Source organism: Aspergillus tanneri, assembly GCF_003426965.1.
Source record: "Aspergillus tanneri strain NIH1004 chromosome Unknown AapTan_5_pilon_pilon_pilon, whole genome shotgun sequence".
Lineage (NCBI taxonomy): Eukaryota > Fungi > Ascomycota > Eurotiomycetes > Eurotiales > Aspergillaceae > Aspergillus > Aspergillus tanneri.
Genome location: NW_022984632.1, coordinates 3370634 through 3385792, shown reverse-complemented (window position 1 = coordinate 3385792; position 15159 = coordinate 3370634). Strand labels below are relative to the sequence as shown.

At 50.0% G+C, this 15159-nt stretch overlaps 4 protein-coding genes across 4 annotated transcripts; 2 read left to right on the top strand and 2 right to left on the bottom strand.

Annotated features, from left to right (window-relative positions):
- Positions 1 to 337: 337 nt before the first annotated feature.
- Positions 338 to 3087, bottom strand: ATNIH1004_010530 (beta-mannosidase; the record flags this gene model as incomplete). The annotated part of the gene is made up of 5 exons (XM_033575099.1): positions 338 to 1117; positions 1172 to 1407; positions 1459 to 1889; positions 1942 to 2895; positions 2954 to 3087. 5 exons carry the CDS (start codon positions 3085 to 3087, stop codon positions 338 to 340), a joined length of 2535 nt encoding a protein of 844 aa, XP_033423117.1.
- Positions 3088 to 4217: 1130 nt separating this feature from the next.
- Positions 4218 to 6538, top strand: ATNIH1004_010529 (putative ABC transporter; the record flags this gene model as incomplete). Its single annotated transcript, XM_033575098.1, has 2 exons — positions 4218 to 4953; positions 5013 to 6538. The coding sequence occupies 2 exons, from the start codon at positions 4218 to 4220 to the stop codon at positions 6536 to 6538; spliced, it is 2262 nt and encodes a 753-aa protein (XP_033423116.1).
- Positions 6539 to 9387: 2849 nt separating this feature from the next.
- BIO2 (biotin synthase) lies at positions 9388 to 10618 on the top strand (the record flags this gene model as incomplete). Its single annotated transcript, XM_033575097.1, has 2 exons — positions 9388 to 9600; positions 9671 to 10618. The coding sequence occupies 2 exons, from the start codon at positions 9388 to 9390 to the stop codon at positions 10616 to 10618; spliced, it is 1161 nt and encodes a 386-aa protein (XP_033423115.1).
- A 1060-nt stretch (positions 10619 to 11678) lies between these two features.
- On the bottom strand, positions 11679 to 15025 carry ATNIH1004_010527 (cation-translocating P-type ATPase; the record flags this gene model as incomplete). Its single annotated transcript, XM_033575096.1, has 4 exons — positions 11679 to 12266; positions 12336 to 14385; positions 14446 to 14711; positions 14786 to 15025. The coding sequence occupies 4 exons, from the start codon at positions 15023 to 15025 to the stop codon at positions 11679 to 11681; spliced, it is 3144 nt and encodes a 1047-aa protein (XP_033423114.1).
- Positions 15026 to 15159: the final 134 nt, after the last annotated feature.

The window sequence follows — 15159 nt, the reverse complement described above, 5'->3', positions numbered from 1 at the left end:
TTTGTGCTTTCGCTGCCAAGTACGCTCGGACACATCACGTTACCTGATCTACTTCTTCAACATGGTGCCAAATAGGAGCCGCAGAGACTGAATAACAAGACTTTATGCATTGGGTAGAACCCCTCCTGGAAAGCGAACGATAGAGCGGATACTGTCGTGTATCTATTTCGTATCTTATTCTTTGCTCCATAGAAACAGCCTTACCACTATTTAACCATTATGTGATCGTGGTAATTTGAGTAGATGCCTTAAAATTATGCCTCGGGACAAGCGGCAGCCGACAACAGCTCAATGGGTCAAAAACTATGCGACCGAGATAACCGAGTCACCGAGAGTTCTATTGGCCAAGGTATTTATACTTCAGAGGGGTATCGCCCGGCTGGAGTCCCTTAACGGTGACGATCTGTTCATCCCCAGGCACAATGTCCATTGCACTGTCGCTGACCCGCACACCATCACGCTCCTCGAACACCAAGCATTTCACTGGCTTCCGCGAGCTGATCTGAAGTGTCTGTCCCTCAGTAGACCCTGGTACTGGCTTCACTTCAAGACCTCGGTTGGACAGATCAAGATACTTAAATGGTTGGGGCCAATCGATATCACGCGCGATGATGGCTCCGCCCACCCATAATCGCGCAGCAAGTACATGTGGTTCAGGGTATACGGCATGGTCGATGACTCCATCGTCGATGTTGGATGTGCCATTGGGCGTGATTGTAACATTATCGTGCATAATAGCACTGCGGACCTCAAGTCCTGTATTGACAGAAAGAAACCTTAGTTCTACTCTACCAGAAACCGCCGTCTGAAGGCTGCTGGCGACCCACAGCTCGAATTTGCTCGTTTTTGGCGGTTGTGCATGGGTTACGCTCCAGTCATGATGCTCTCTGCGGACCCCAACAGCAATGGGACTCAAAACACGTGCTACCGCATAGAATGCAGGCTTCGGCCGTAGAAAGTAGTCCACAATGGCCCAGGATATCGTGGGCCAGCAGTCGTTGAGCTGCCAAAGGAGAGCGCCCCCGCAGCGTCTTTCATCGCCCCATTGGCGGCGCCATCCCCGGTATCCAAACATCATGGTTTCAGCTTGCACAACTTGTGTAAGGTAAATGTATGTCTACAGCGCGTTAGCTATACGTGATGTCGGGACAATGGAGTTGAATGTCAATACCTCTAGGTCTGTAGCTGTCCTCAAGTTCTCAACAAGATAGGTAGCGATCCTTCTTTCATGACCATCGGCCTTATTGTGGAAATCAATGACATGAGACTGGGGGTATTTATCTGCCTCATTTTTGACGAAGTACTCGATGGTTGATAGGTGTGGGAATGCTTCCATGCCAAATTCGCTGTTAAACCGGCCGCCGAGGGTATCAAAGATCTGGTACTTTTCTTGTGTACCATGCCAAACTAGTTCAGTGGTTAGCACGGGAATTGCTGCACAATTGGAATCTACGTTACCATTCCACTGATGCAAATCTCCAACGGTTGGGTCGGATGTGATCTTGCCATCGCCCCACGGGCTACCTGGGTGATAAAATGTAGTCGGGCAAAGCTTATGAACTATCGAGGGAAGGAGTTTCTCGTAAATATAGCGAGCGGGAAAGTCGGTCTTAAGCCAGTTTTCTGGGTTCTTGTCTTCATAGTCGTAGACCAGGCCTGCCTGCTCCTGTACTTGGTAATCTTCATTGTTTCCAACGAATATCACAATGCAGGGATGATGACGAAGTCGGCGAACGTTATAGGCTGCCTCCTGCTCGATTGACTCAAGTAGCTTCGGCCAGGTTGGGTAGTTACCACAGCCAAACATAAAGTCTTGCCATACCATGACCCCCAGTTCATCACAGGCTTGATAGAAATTGTCGTCTTCGTAGCACCCGCCACCCCATACCCTGTCATCTGTCAGTACGGCTTTCTTTGGATCAGGACCGGCAAAGAGCAAACCTGATCATCACTTGTCGCCCAGCGACCATCAATTCAATCCATTTGCGATACCGCTCGGCAGTGATGCTGGGGAGAAGACTATCAGCGGGGATCCAGCAAGAGCCCCCGCAGAAGACATCCACTCCATTAATCCTGAAGAAGAAGGATTTGCCATGCTTATCCGGCTGTTGTATAACTTCCGCTGTCCGAATCCCAAATTTCTTAGTGACTTGATGAAGGATATCCTGTTCTTTTTCCAGTGACACTGATATCTCATAGAGAGTGGGATTTCCATATCCATTAGGCCACCACAACGATGGTTGTTTCACATCAAATGTCACCTTTGCAACCTTGTCCTTTGGCTCTGTAACATAACAGTCGATCTCCTTTCCGACAAGGCTCAGTTTAAAACGGACCTGGTATGACGAATCGGGGTCCCCGCCATTTACTTGCGAGAAAACAGTGACTTGGGCCGTCTGTTGATCTGGAGATAGCTCCATCTCAGTCCAAAGATCATCAACCCTGGCAGAATATACCTCAAGTCGCACATCGCGCCAGATGCCTGCAGTCATCAAAACCGGGCCCCAATCCCAGCCCCAGTGGTACTGTGCTTTCCTCACGCTCATCCTTGACGGGTCTCCATTAAAGGAAGCCCAGTTATGGTTGGGATCCTGCTCTCGAAGTTTCCGAGCACGGAGCATGGCACAGTCAAAATCAATTTCCAGCTCATGCTCTCCTTCGGTTTCTAGAGCCTTGGTCACGTTCACCCTGTGGGCAAGAAACATGTTATCACTTTCTAGAATGACCCTTCCATCCAGCCTGACACTGGCAAAGGTATCTAGACCTTCAAAGACCAAATCAACTGACGATCCTCTAGGGATGGTAGGCTTTCTGAAAACGTTGCGGTAAGTCCATGATTTTTCGTTGACCCAACGGGCATCCAGTTCGTTAAAACCAACATACGGATCCTTTAATCTGAACTAGAATGCTTAGTATCCGGCATTTAGAGCGACAAAGTACAGAGGATCCATACTTGTTGTTCGCTTTTAGATCCTGATGAACCACGGAGGGAACACTAGGCACTGCCATCCATGCCTCTGCCGAAGTGTCCTCATAGTCCTTGAAACTCCATCCAGTGGAAAGAGATTGTTGAGTGAAACCTGCCATGACAGGTTGGAGGGGTAAATCGCATTCAAAAGAGCCAGCAGATGTATGGTAGATGTCCTGGTAGCCTCAAGAAAGCTTAGAGAGCCGGAGACATTTAAATAACGGGAACCCCGTGCATTTGGATGTTAGCATGTCTGCCGACATGGCCGACATATGAAGCCGGTAATCAGGGAGATATACGGAGCATTCTCCGTATGTTATGTGCCGGTTCCCTACCTGATTCGGCTATGTCTGTGCGGACGGGCGGCCGTGCTAAATCGGGTTAAAGCCAAGGCACATGTTTCCCTTGCACTTGGGAATCAGTTGGACTCTGGCAAGGTGTCTTTCAGTTGAAAGAAAGGTCTGCGGAGAACCTTACATCTACTCCGTACAAGACATTGGTATCCTCTTCCCCACTCTCTGAAACAAGGCTGGCTCTTTCCTCTCCACAATCCACACTTGCCTTGCTTCGGAGACGGAGAAGTCTCCGAAGCGCTACCCTGGAGAGAAATCTCAAAACCAATAGTGTCTAGGTTCTACATAGTACGGCATATCTTCAGTTTACGGAGTATCTTTCGAGATGGTGATACTGAGGGGCTGTATCATTGTGTTGCTGTCTTTCCCATCTAAGTAGTCTTATGGAGTAGATATTCTGCCAATCCTCCAAAAGACTGCCTACTATCTGGCGAGCCTCTTGTCTTTGACCCTTCCATCTCCTATAGTGTATTCTCCAGCCATCGAATTGTCTCTGTTATGATCAAACCGGTGTACAGCCCAGCCGCCAGGTCGCGATGTTTTTCGGCCCAGTGAAAAGGTCCGTAGCTAAATAATCAATCCGTCAGTCCGTCAGTTCAGGTCATTGTAGGCGAGAAGTCAGGTATGAATGGGTGACGCTTCCGGATATTATTCTTTTGAACGGGAGTATCTTCAACACGAACACGAGTTCAACAAAGGAAAGACTACATCGTCCGTAGTCGACAGCAAACTTCAAGTAATCTCGGGACGGAAAATCCATGATCCGAAACTAGTCATCTGCACTTAACACCACTGTCGCGGAGCCTGAGTCCAACTCCGGTGGACGTCCATGGCGGTTGTGCTTAAAAGCAGGTGGAAAATCATCCTGCTGGCCGGGAGAGATATTTCGCATGACCATGATGCTAAGGCCACCTCTGCTGTGTAAGCGGCTTCTGAGGCCCTCAAATGTGTTGCGCACCATTCGGCTAATCTCCTCCTTGACACCGCCGCTTATTCGCATTCATGACGGTACATTCTATCAACACTATCCAACTCCCGATGATGCCAGCGGCCAAAACCCTCCCCTCTTCCCAAACTTCAATTTTGTCCTACCATCCACCAAGACGGATGCTCCCGAGGGCAATGACGATAAGTCCCTGCAGCATTGGGCAGTGATCGGCTCCACGGGTCGGACACAGCTTCTTGAAATCCTCCGCGGCCAGCACGTCTGCCTTCCGCCCACCGCTCGCTCCTACCCTTACCTTCTGACAGATGAGATCGCCAACAAGGATCCTCGCTTACGGTTAGTTGGGAATGCTATTCAGTATATTGGATTCAGTGGGGAGGGATCTGGGGCTATTGGTGGCACGCGCGGCGCGTATTTGAGTGCTCGTTATGAGAGTCTCCGGGAAGAGACTGACTGGACAGTTAGCCAGTACTTGAAGGGTCAGACATCCCTCAATCCGTTGGAAGGGGAGGAGGACGAGAAATTGCATGGTGGTGAGTTATTTGACCAGGTTGTATCCGACCTGCGCCTGAGCGAGCTGCTTGATATGCCGGTTGCAAATTTGAGCAATGGTCAGACAAGGCGTACCCGCATTGCGAAGGCCCTTCTCAGCAAACCAGAGCTGCTCTTACTAGATGACCCCTTCAGTAAGTCCATATATGTTCTTTGCATCGTGTTTTTCGACTGACCATTGACCATCTACTAGTGGGCCTCGACCCCGCCACCGTACGAGGCATATCCGGCCTGCTCCAGCGTCTTGCGGCGAAATCTGACCCTCGCTTTGTTCTCGCCCTGCGGCCGCAAGATTCCGTCCCGGATTGGATTACACACTTAATAATTCTTGGGCACTGCAACCAGATTTTGTTTCAAGGCTCCCGATCGGAGACCTACGAGGTCTTCGATGTCTGGCGGTACGCAACTTCTTTCAAGAGGGAGGACCGCAGATTTAACGATGATACACTGGCGATATACCGCAAAAGTAGGAAGGCCGTAGAAGCAGGCTACCTTGATCGACAACTTTTATGGGACTTGCAAATATGCGCACCAACATCATCTAGAATATCTCTGCCTTCCCGCGGGGGAGGAGAGGCGCTCATCGAGATGGACGGAGTTCGCGTGCAGTATGGTGATAAAGCCGTCCTTGGCGACTGGAAACAAAATGTGAACAATGAAGAAAAGGATGGTTTGCATTGGACCGTCCGTCGTGGCCAACGCTGGGTCGTTCTGGGAGCCAACGGCTCGGGCAAAACCACACTGCTATCGCTTATTACCTCGGACCATCCTCAAACATATGCATTGCCCATCAAACTCTTCGGCCGATCTCGCCTACCCGAGCCGGGAAAGCCGGGCATCTCGATATTCGAGCTACAGTCGCGTCTGGGCCACTCCTCGCCAGAAATTCACGCTTTCTTCCCGCGCCAACTCACCGTCCGACAGGCAGTTGAGTCTGCCTTTGCGGAGACTTTCCTGGGTAAGCCGAAGCTGGATCACGATCGAGATCTCGATGTGAGCGCAGCTCTACGATTCTTCAAAGCCGAACTCGACCCCAATGCAGCTGTGACCACCCGGGAGAAGGCACCGAGAGTGCCGGTAACATCGAGGGCTTTCTTTCCCAAACTTGCACACAAGGTGACTGACCCATATGTTCCGACCGACTATGATGTGGAATACGCCGATTCGGTAAAGTTTGGTGAACTCAGTATGGCACAACAGCGTGTGGTGTTATTTATTCGCGCCATTGTTCACCGGCCGGAAATCGTCATCCTCGACGAGGCCTTATCGGGAATGTCGGCCTCCATGCGTGACAAATGTATTCACTTTCTCGAGGCCGGCGAACACATGGGTGATCAGTCTTCGACCATTTTGCGCCGCACGTCCGCTAAGGACACATGGCTCAAAGGCTTCAATGCCTCCGGCTCCACCATCCGACATCACGGTCTGTCGGAGGAACAGGCGCTCATAATGATCAGCCACAATCGGGAAGAGATTCCTGACAGCGTTCGCCACTACATGCGCCTTCCGTCCGAGCGTAGCGATGGCCCGGAACCGTTGGATTTCCGCTTTGGCGTTCTGGGAGAACATAGCTCCATGAATCGCGAGGCTGTATGGGATCTAGCATGGTCCCCGCCGTCAACATTTGAGAAGTTTGCTCACCGCACGTCGAGAGAAGGGAAGGATAGTTCAGAGAGGTCGCTTTCCGATGAGGAAGTCTATGAATGGTATTCCTTATAGTATAGATGTATACACACATACACAAATGTATATAGTTATAGAATCTTATTTTTTCAATGGATGGTGCCTATAGACTTACGTGGCATTGTTGAATCGTCTGAACTCGCAGAGTCTAAAACTGCTGGGCAGCGAAATTGTTTCCGCTTTCCTGGTCTGGTATCCAGGTACTCCGGCACTTTTCCCCTATTGATTTTCATTACCCAGTAAAAGGCTCAGTAGCTGTCACTGCAAGGTTCACAATCTGTATTTCTGTGTAGAAATCGCTCCCCGCGTCACACGGCTCGAGAACCGGGAACAGCTGCCTCGTTACGTGAGATTACCGCCCACCATTGACAGTTGCCTTCAGATGCCTAACTGGCTCCTGAATCTGACACATTATTCTGCTCGAATATGTTGGGGCTATTCCCTAGAGTACAATACTTTAAGCGTTCCTGGGGTTCGGTCCCTGGGTAAGAAGTACTGATTCTGTAACCATCACCTTTTTGGCTGGACTGGCTCTCCCGATCTCTGTTGTCTTCAGACACAATTTCTGGCAGGCCATTTGTGTCCAAATCCCTAGCACATCGTATGTCCTATATCTTTTTAATTCACCGGACGGCCGTTGGATTTTGCGGCCTAGTCTGTTAGATTTCGAACCCATTCATTATTCGTATCTGGGGAGAAGCACAAAAAATGAGACAAATTAATGCATAAGTTAATCCTTGTCCCCAGTCTTATTTTAAACTACAGGCGCTCTTGTTGGGATGGAAATAGATATCTCATTCTCAAGCGACTATCCGGAGGAAATAAGACTGCGTGATGTTGAGATGGAATTCTTCCAGCCTTTCCATAAGACCACTAAATTAATCACAATGAGAGCCCGAATTTTTAGTAGTCGAATAGTTTGTCTTGAGAGTTAACAGCCTATTTTTCTCTTTCGCGACATTGCGTCTGCGGCTTACTAAATCCAGTTACTAGCCGAGCAACTATAACCATTATAGAAATCAGTGGTTCAACAAGGAGAACCTTGGAGGCACATCTTGAATTTCTGAGTCTAGAGTATGAATATAGGAATAAGCGTCCATGAATACGATTGTCCAGAGCTTTTTCTGTGCCAGATCTGTAAATCGCAATGTTCTTGAAGCTGATCCCTGTCTCGCAGAAGTTCAAACCTCAGCCTGCCTTAGAGACACGTCAATACGCCCGTTCCCTGTGCCGGATCATTCACTTAATAGTAGGAGCCAGTTTTAGCCCGAAAGCGTATATAAAATATGTCCTGTAAGCAAGATTCTGTCGGCCGACTCGTTCAGAAGGGCCACAGCACTATCCACTATTTGTTTTACAAAGCATTTGACTTGAGACCGGCAAGATGCTCAGATCAAGGGAAGAGATAACCACATAGTCATAATATGGAAAATGTTTTGCTGGCCGCTGGTCATAGGAAAACTCCACAAAGCTGTCGTCAGCAGCGAAGTTGCTATGGAGGCCTGTCAGAGGGGACCTACTGTACCGAGCATATAAGGCGGGTGTCTGATATAGGTGACCTTCCCTTCTAGAGTCCCATCTGTATGTATGAATCCGTCCTGCAATAATATCAGGGTCTACATCTTTATGCATCATTCACAACCATATCATATTATGCTCTGAGGTCAAAGAATCTGGATGTACCAGTTTCAGCTGCAAAGGCATCCAATAATTTCATTTTTTATCGTAAATGGATGGCAACGTAGAGTCCGGAGTTGGCCATATCGTGCCAGGAATTGCTCAGTATAGTAGCGGATAGCATAATAGTTACAGCCCAAAAGACAGGAGGGAGTTTGCTGCCAGATACCAGGATCTCTCTCCGTTGTCAATCCTGTAGCATCCATCTAAAAGAACGAGCTTAAACGGCAGCTTCAGACGCCTCCAAAATGAAAGAAATAAAAAAAAAAAAGGGCCGTAATAGGGCGGGTCGAACATGTCGTATGTCTTGTATTTATGGGGTATTTTTGGATCGGCTTGGATACTCTTGAGGTAGCCTGGACATGGCCACTACTGTGAATATTTTTCTAGGCCCCACTAAGCGGTGTCAAAGTCATTGATTGTGTTCATCTCCTAAGGCATACGCATAAGAACTGATCTTTGCGGACGCGAGAGCCAGATACAAGGTATTTACAATATCATGAAAAGTGGGAATGGCTCGCTATCACGTCTTGAGTCACGTCTTCTCGTCCCATGTTATGAGGTGTCTTAGTCATCTCAATTCACCGGTGGCCCGATCGGAAGCGAGCTGAAGACTCCGACCCCACAGCCAATCACCGTGAGATTGTGTCAGCTGTCGCCCACATTCCCTGTACCACTACGTAACTTTCCCGACGGATCTTCTCTCTTGGCCGGCTTGGCAGGCCAGGCACAAGCCCAACAGTCAATTTCCAATTATGTACCCGATCTCCGTCTCTCAGCGCTTTGGTTTCCTCCCCATTCATAATCATAATCCTTTCTGCCAGTGAACGGTGACTGGGGACACTTGTGTTGAACCACCTGCGTTGGGGTCAACGAGTATCCCCACGATGACGGCATTCCTTCCAGGAACATTCCTCCCCAGTACCCAAAACGGGTGTTCCCCTCTCCGTGTGCTATTTGGATCATCTCGTCTATGAGTGGTGTTCTGCCCGTTTAAACTTCGGGGGCTACCTTCCCCCCACCGTGAGTAGCCGGTCCTGTGTCCTGCTGCCCCTCCGTCCGATCCCCCGAGGTTGTTTACTTTCTGCGACCCGATCGTCTTGGGTGACTAACAATCCTACCACCATCATCATCACCGCAGCACTACCGTCACTCCTTCTGTCTCCCCGTTCGCGCCTTTCTCTGCGATTTATTGCTGCCAGTACACCATGTCTTTGCCTCTCCCTCGGACCCTCCCCAGGGTCATCCTGAAGAGATCCTATGGCACCGTCCAGCAAGCCCCCAGCGCCGCCTCCCTCGCCAGCCGAATCCCAATTGCATTGCAGGAGGCAACGGGGGCTACCGCCCCCCGAACCAATTGGACCCGGGAAGAGGTCCAGCAGATCTATGAGACGCCGTTGAATCAGCTCACCTATGCTGCTGTATGTCCCATGCCCGGTTCCGACCATGTTTTTTCCTTGGATGACGGGCGACTTACTGACTCATATTCAGGCTGCTGTTCACCGTCGCTTTCATGACCCTGCAGCCATCCAGATGTGTACCCTGATGAACATCAAGACAGGCGGCTGCAGTGAGGACTGCTCGTATTGTGCACAATCCTCCCGGTACAATACGGGGCTCAAAGCGACGAAGATGAGCCCTGTTGACGACGTCCTAAACGCGGCTCGTATCGCCAAGGCGAACGGAAGCACCCGTTTCTGCATGGGTGCCGCCTGGCGCGACATGCGCGGCCGCAAAACTAGTCTGAAAAATGTTAAGCAGATGGTGTCGGGTGTGCGAGAGATGGGAATGGAGGTTTGTGTAACGCTTGGTATGATTGATGAGAACCAGGCCAAGGAATTGAAGGACGCCGGCCTAACCGCCTACAACCACAACCTGGATACCTCGCGCGAGTTCTACCCGTCCATCATCACGACCCGGTCATACGACGAGCGGCTTAAAACCCTATCACATGTGCGAGACGCTGGCATTAATGTATGCTCTGGCGGGATTCTGGGTCTGGGCGAGGCAGACTCGGACCGTATTGGTCTCATCCACACAGTCTCATCCTTACCTTCGCACCCCGAGTCTTTCCCCGTGAACGCCCTGGTGCCCATTAAGGGTACCCCACTGGGAGACCGCAAAATGATCTCCTTCGATAAGCTTCTCCGAACGGTTGCCACCGCCCGAATTGTGCTTCCTGCCACCATCGTTCGCCTGGCTGCCGGTCGTATCTCCCTCACCGAAGAGCAGCAGGTTGCCTGCTTCATGGCCGGAGCTAACGCCGTCTTTACGGGTGAGAAGATGCTCACGACTGACTGCAATGGCTGGGATGAGGATCGGGAGATGTTTGAGCGCTGGGGTTTCTACCCCATGCGCAGTTTTGAAAAGGAGGCCGCGGGAAGCGATTCGCCTACTCGGGAAAATGTGACTACTGCGCCGGCCGCAGCGAGCTCGTAGATAGCTTCCCCTGGCATTCTATTCTACCCACTTCTATTCTTTTCTTTTCTTTGTGTCACAAGATTGGCGGTTCTCTTGGCCCATAGAGGAGTCAGCTGTACGAGGCATTATTATGGCCCAATAAGAACAATGCAATTGGCAAGACTCAGTAGACCAATTCAACCCGCCGCCTCTTGGCGTTGAAAACAGATCTCACCATATGTTCACCTTTCTCTGCGCTGATTAGATCTCCACTCTTCGACTCACCGCTGTTACCTAATGGACGTCATCTGAGGCATCACTGGATCTTTCTCTTTTCCCTCGCTGCCGTCCTGTTCTCTGTCCCCAGAGTTGTCCCTCACTGGGTCATCGTCAATGCCCCGTTATACCTCCCCTGGTCTACTACTTTTCTTGTTTAGTTTGATGGCGGTGGGATTGGATGGATAGCTTGAGGTTCAGACAGCCATGTCACCGAATCTATTCCAAGACGAAAGCAGCGTAGACAAGTCTTGTTTGGCCTATCGAAATGGGGAACTGGCTGTATGAACCCCGCGCTATCCTCGGTTATACTATTTTGGTGGCGAAGAATCAGGCAGATACAATACCAAGATGTTACCAGAAACCGGAAATTATGATCTGGTCCGGTATTGGTCACTGATACCCTTCAGTTTTGGCGACTCTATAAGGCCTCTAAGCCCCAGGCGAAAGGGCACAAGAATCTTACGACTGACTCAACTGGAATAAATCATAATGGTATTCATGACTCTATATTCTATGAACTCATTACCTGCAATGTCGAACATTTCCAGTGAATCGTTTCAAAATACGTGCGATGATCATCTACTGCCTCCGAAGAAGTCCCAGTTCAGCTATTGTCAGCCACTGACGCGATTCCGCGCGCCGTGTATCGTGGGGGCTTCACGGGAATTGCAGCCACTCGAAAAGCTAGCAAGCTCACCGAGACCAGAAGGATCTTTGAATAAGACTTCTCGATTGGTCCATCGTTTCTCATGATGCTGCCAGAACCCCACTGGTATTACCCTAAACCATGGACTCGCCCTTGATATCAGTCGCTTGTGTCTCAGACCGGCTCATTGTGGTATACCGGCTCCAGTCCCCCCGGGAACACCCTCTCGTGTTTGTTCTTGTCCTGGTATGCCTGGCGCCGGAAATAAATTCGTTTAGCCCATTTCCAAGACTCAACTCCAAGAAAAAATAGAATGGCTTCCACAATCACAACGCCCCATTCCCATGAGATAGGCCTATGTTTGAAGACCACGGTATTTATGACAGGGATATAAAGGATGGGAAAGGTGGTAACAAATCCAATCATAATACCGAAGAAAAGGAACTTGTTGCGCCAAACGTCAAACATCCATTGGGTGAAGTAGCGCTTCGAGTTTGGCTGCATACGGAAGAAACTCCGGCGCATGTCGATTAGCTCCCAAGCCAGGAAAAGCGCGAACCATGTCATGCAGACGAAAGTGGTCCCACGAGCACGGTAAACAGTGCGACATGCATCAGTGGCATCGCTGTTACAGCCATATGCTAAGTCGCCATGGCCCCATCCGAACATGACTAGGGAGAAAGAGGACAGACAGAGGGCCGCCATCCAGACACCGTAGACAAGTGTGTCCACAATGACCTCCCAGGTGAAAATACCTTGTTTCTATTAATATATTAGCGGCTAAATCATATCATGTAAAGTACGACATGGGAAAGCCCAAAGATGGCTTACACTTTGAGGTGGGCGGTCCATAATATCTGAGGCGGAGATTTCCATTCCCAAACCCATATCAGGAAGACCAGAAGTGATCATAATAATCCACAGGATTTCTACAGGCGCAATGGGGAAGACCGACTGTCCGTTTTCATCCTTGAAAGCTAGACCAATAAGAAGGGTGAGTGCTAGTCCAACATTTTCCGCCAGCAGATGTAAGACGAATTTCTGGATATTGTCGAAGATCCGGCGGCCTTCCTCGATCCCATTAATAATAGAGGCAAAGTTATCATCTGTCAAAACCAATTCGGAAGCATCTTTGGCGACATCAGAGCCAGCCTGGCCCATGGCAATACCGACATTAGCTCGTTTCAAAGAGGGGGAGTCGTTTACGCCATCACCCGTCATGGCCGCGTACTTTCCACGACGGTGCAAAGCATCAATCATCCGGACCTTCGTGTTAGGAGCACAGCGAGCAATGACCAGCGGAAGAGTAGGCAGATTGTCAATCTCTCCGTCGGTCAGCTTGTCGAACTGACTCGCAGTCATGACCATCGCATCTGCTACGTCCTTCGAGAGTCGGTCCATGTCAGTCGGAATGATGCCCACCTGGGCTGCGATGGCGCGTGCAGTACCAGGGTGATCGCCAGTGACCATGTGAACGGAGATACCAGCACGATAGCACTCCTCAATTGCCCCGGCCGTTTCCGGGCGAGGTGGGTCATAAAGACCGATCAACCCGCAGAAAGTAAGATCTTTTTCCACTTCCTCGCGAGGAGGAACTTCTTCCCCTTTAACAGGCACTGTATTCTCCCGGCAAGCAAGACAAAGGACGCGCAGGCCTTCTTTCGCAAGTGCCTCCATATTCTGCAAGATGTCGTTCTTGATGTTCTCATCCATGGCAATAGGAGAAGAACCAGGCTTCCAGACAATGGACGAGCACGACTCGATCACTCGTTCCACAGCGCCTTTGGTGAAAATCATCTCCCGATCGGCGCTAGCGAAAATAACTGACATCTTCTTAACAGTGGAATCAAAGGGATACTCAGCTCTCTGGCGCCAAACAGGCTTCTCGCCTTTAGTCCAGCGTTCACGACCCCAATCAAAGCGAGAAGCAAAGACTTGAATTGCAATGTCCGTGGGCTCTCCACGAGCGTGCCACTCATCAGCTTCAGACTTGTGAACATGGGCAAGATTCGCCATCGAGGCAACATTGAGATATTCTTCCAGAATTTTGTTGTCTTTCAGAAGCTCTTCGGGTTTTGTCGGCTCTCTAAGTGCCTTACGCTCGAGTTCCACGGGAGGAACAGGCAACAAACTCAGGTCGCCCTCATAGGGGTTCAGGGGATCACTCGACTCTCCTACGGAGTAGGTACCCAGGGATGGGATCCATGCTCTCTTGGCCACCATTCGCCCCTGGGTAAGTGTTCCAGTCTTGTCTGAGCAAATGTTAGTCACAGCGCCGAGAGCTTCCAAGGAGTCAAGCTTTCGGACAATGACATTTCTTTCAACCATTTGTTTGGTTCCTACAGCCATAGTAATAGTCAAGACCACAACTAGACAAGCAGGAATCATTGCTAAGCCGGTTGCCACTGCATAGATAATGACCTCCTTGTCATTCCGCATGCCGTTGGCGCCTTCGACAATGATAGCAAAAACTACTGCGATAGCAAAAAGCAAAAGTGCTAGCTTTGATAATTTGCGTTGCAATGGGGTTCCAACATTGATCCCCAGGAACCTTCCAACCGCATCGGTGCAAGTCAAAGTCCAGGCCTGCACATACCAGCGCTTTTTTGTCTCACCCTGGGGACCACGCTTGACTGGCCGTCGTTTTGAATCGCCTGCGCGGAGAGCGGCTGCAATAGCGCCGATCTCAGTTCGCATTCCAGTGCCAACGACGACACCACGGGCACGACCCCGTGTGACTGTAGATGAGCTGTAGGCGATATTCAGACGGTCCCCGGGGCCAGTGTCAGGGTCAAATACTGAATCAACTTCCTTCTGGACAGGTAGAGACTCTCCCGTCAAGAGGGCTTCGTCGGTCTCAAAATTCATGGCATCAACGAGTCTATCAATGGCGAGGTTAGCCTCGAGCCACTTTGACATATATAACGGGGAGAAACATTACCTCACATCGGCGGGGACTGTGTCGCCCACTTTAAGTTCGACCATGTCTCCAGGGACAATCTCGGTTGCGGGAACAGTGGTTGTTTTACCATCTCGAGTTGCAACTCCAGTTGGGGAGCTTAGAGATCGCAAAGAATCCATCGTTTTCTCTGCCGCATAGTCTTGGTATACACCAACCACAATATTGAGGCCAATGACGGCAGCGATCACACCTCCTTCAATCCAGGATTCGATACCGAAGCTGACAGCCATGGCAATAATAAGTACCTAGTGGGAAATGGGAGGCATTAGTTCCCCAGTTCTTTCATTATTGTTCATTTGGGGGCAAAAGAGACACTCACCAGCATCATTGCATTAGCAATCTGTCTGATCACAATTTTAATCATCGAAACACCTTCGCCTCCTTCCAGTTCATTAGGACCATATTGGTCCAGGCGCTTCTTCACTTCTGCGGATGTGAGGCCTTCATCGGAACTGACTGAAAGTTCATGAATGACAGTTTCAAAATGGAGAGAGTGCGCGGGTTGGGACAGCGGCTGCTCAGTCCCACCCAGGGGCTCGTTCTTCCTCTCCGGAGACATCTCGAATGGGATGTGTCTTGGGTCTGGTCTACTAACAAGACTTTCCTTAAGGTGGCTTCATATAGGTCGTGTTATCTCGAGGGTGCGAGTCCATACACAAACTAGTATACACCGATTGGGTCTAAATCTTAGTT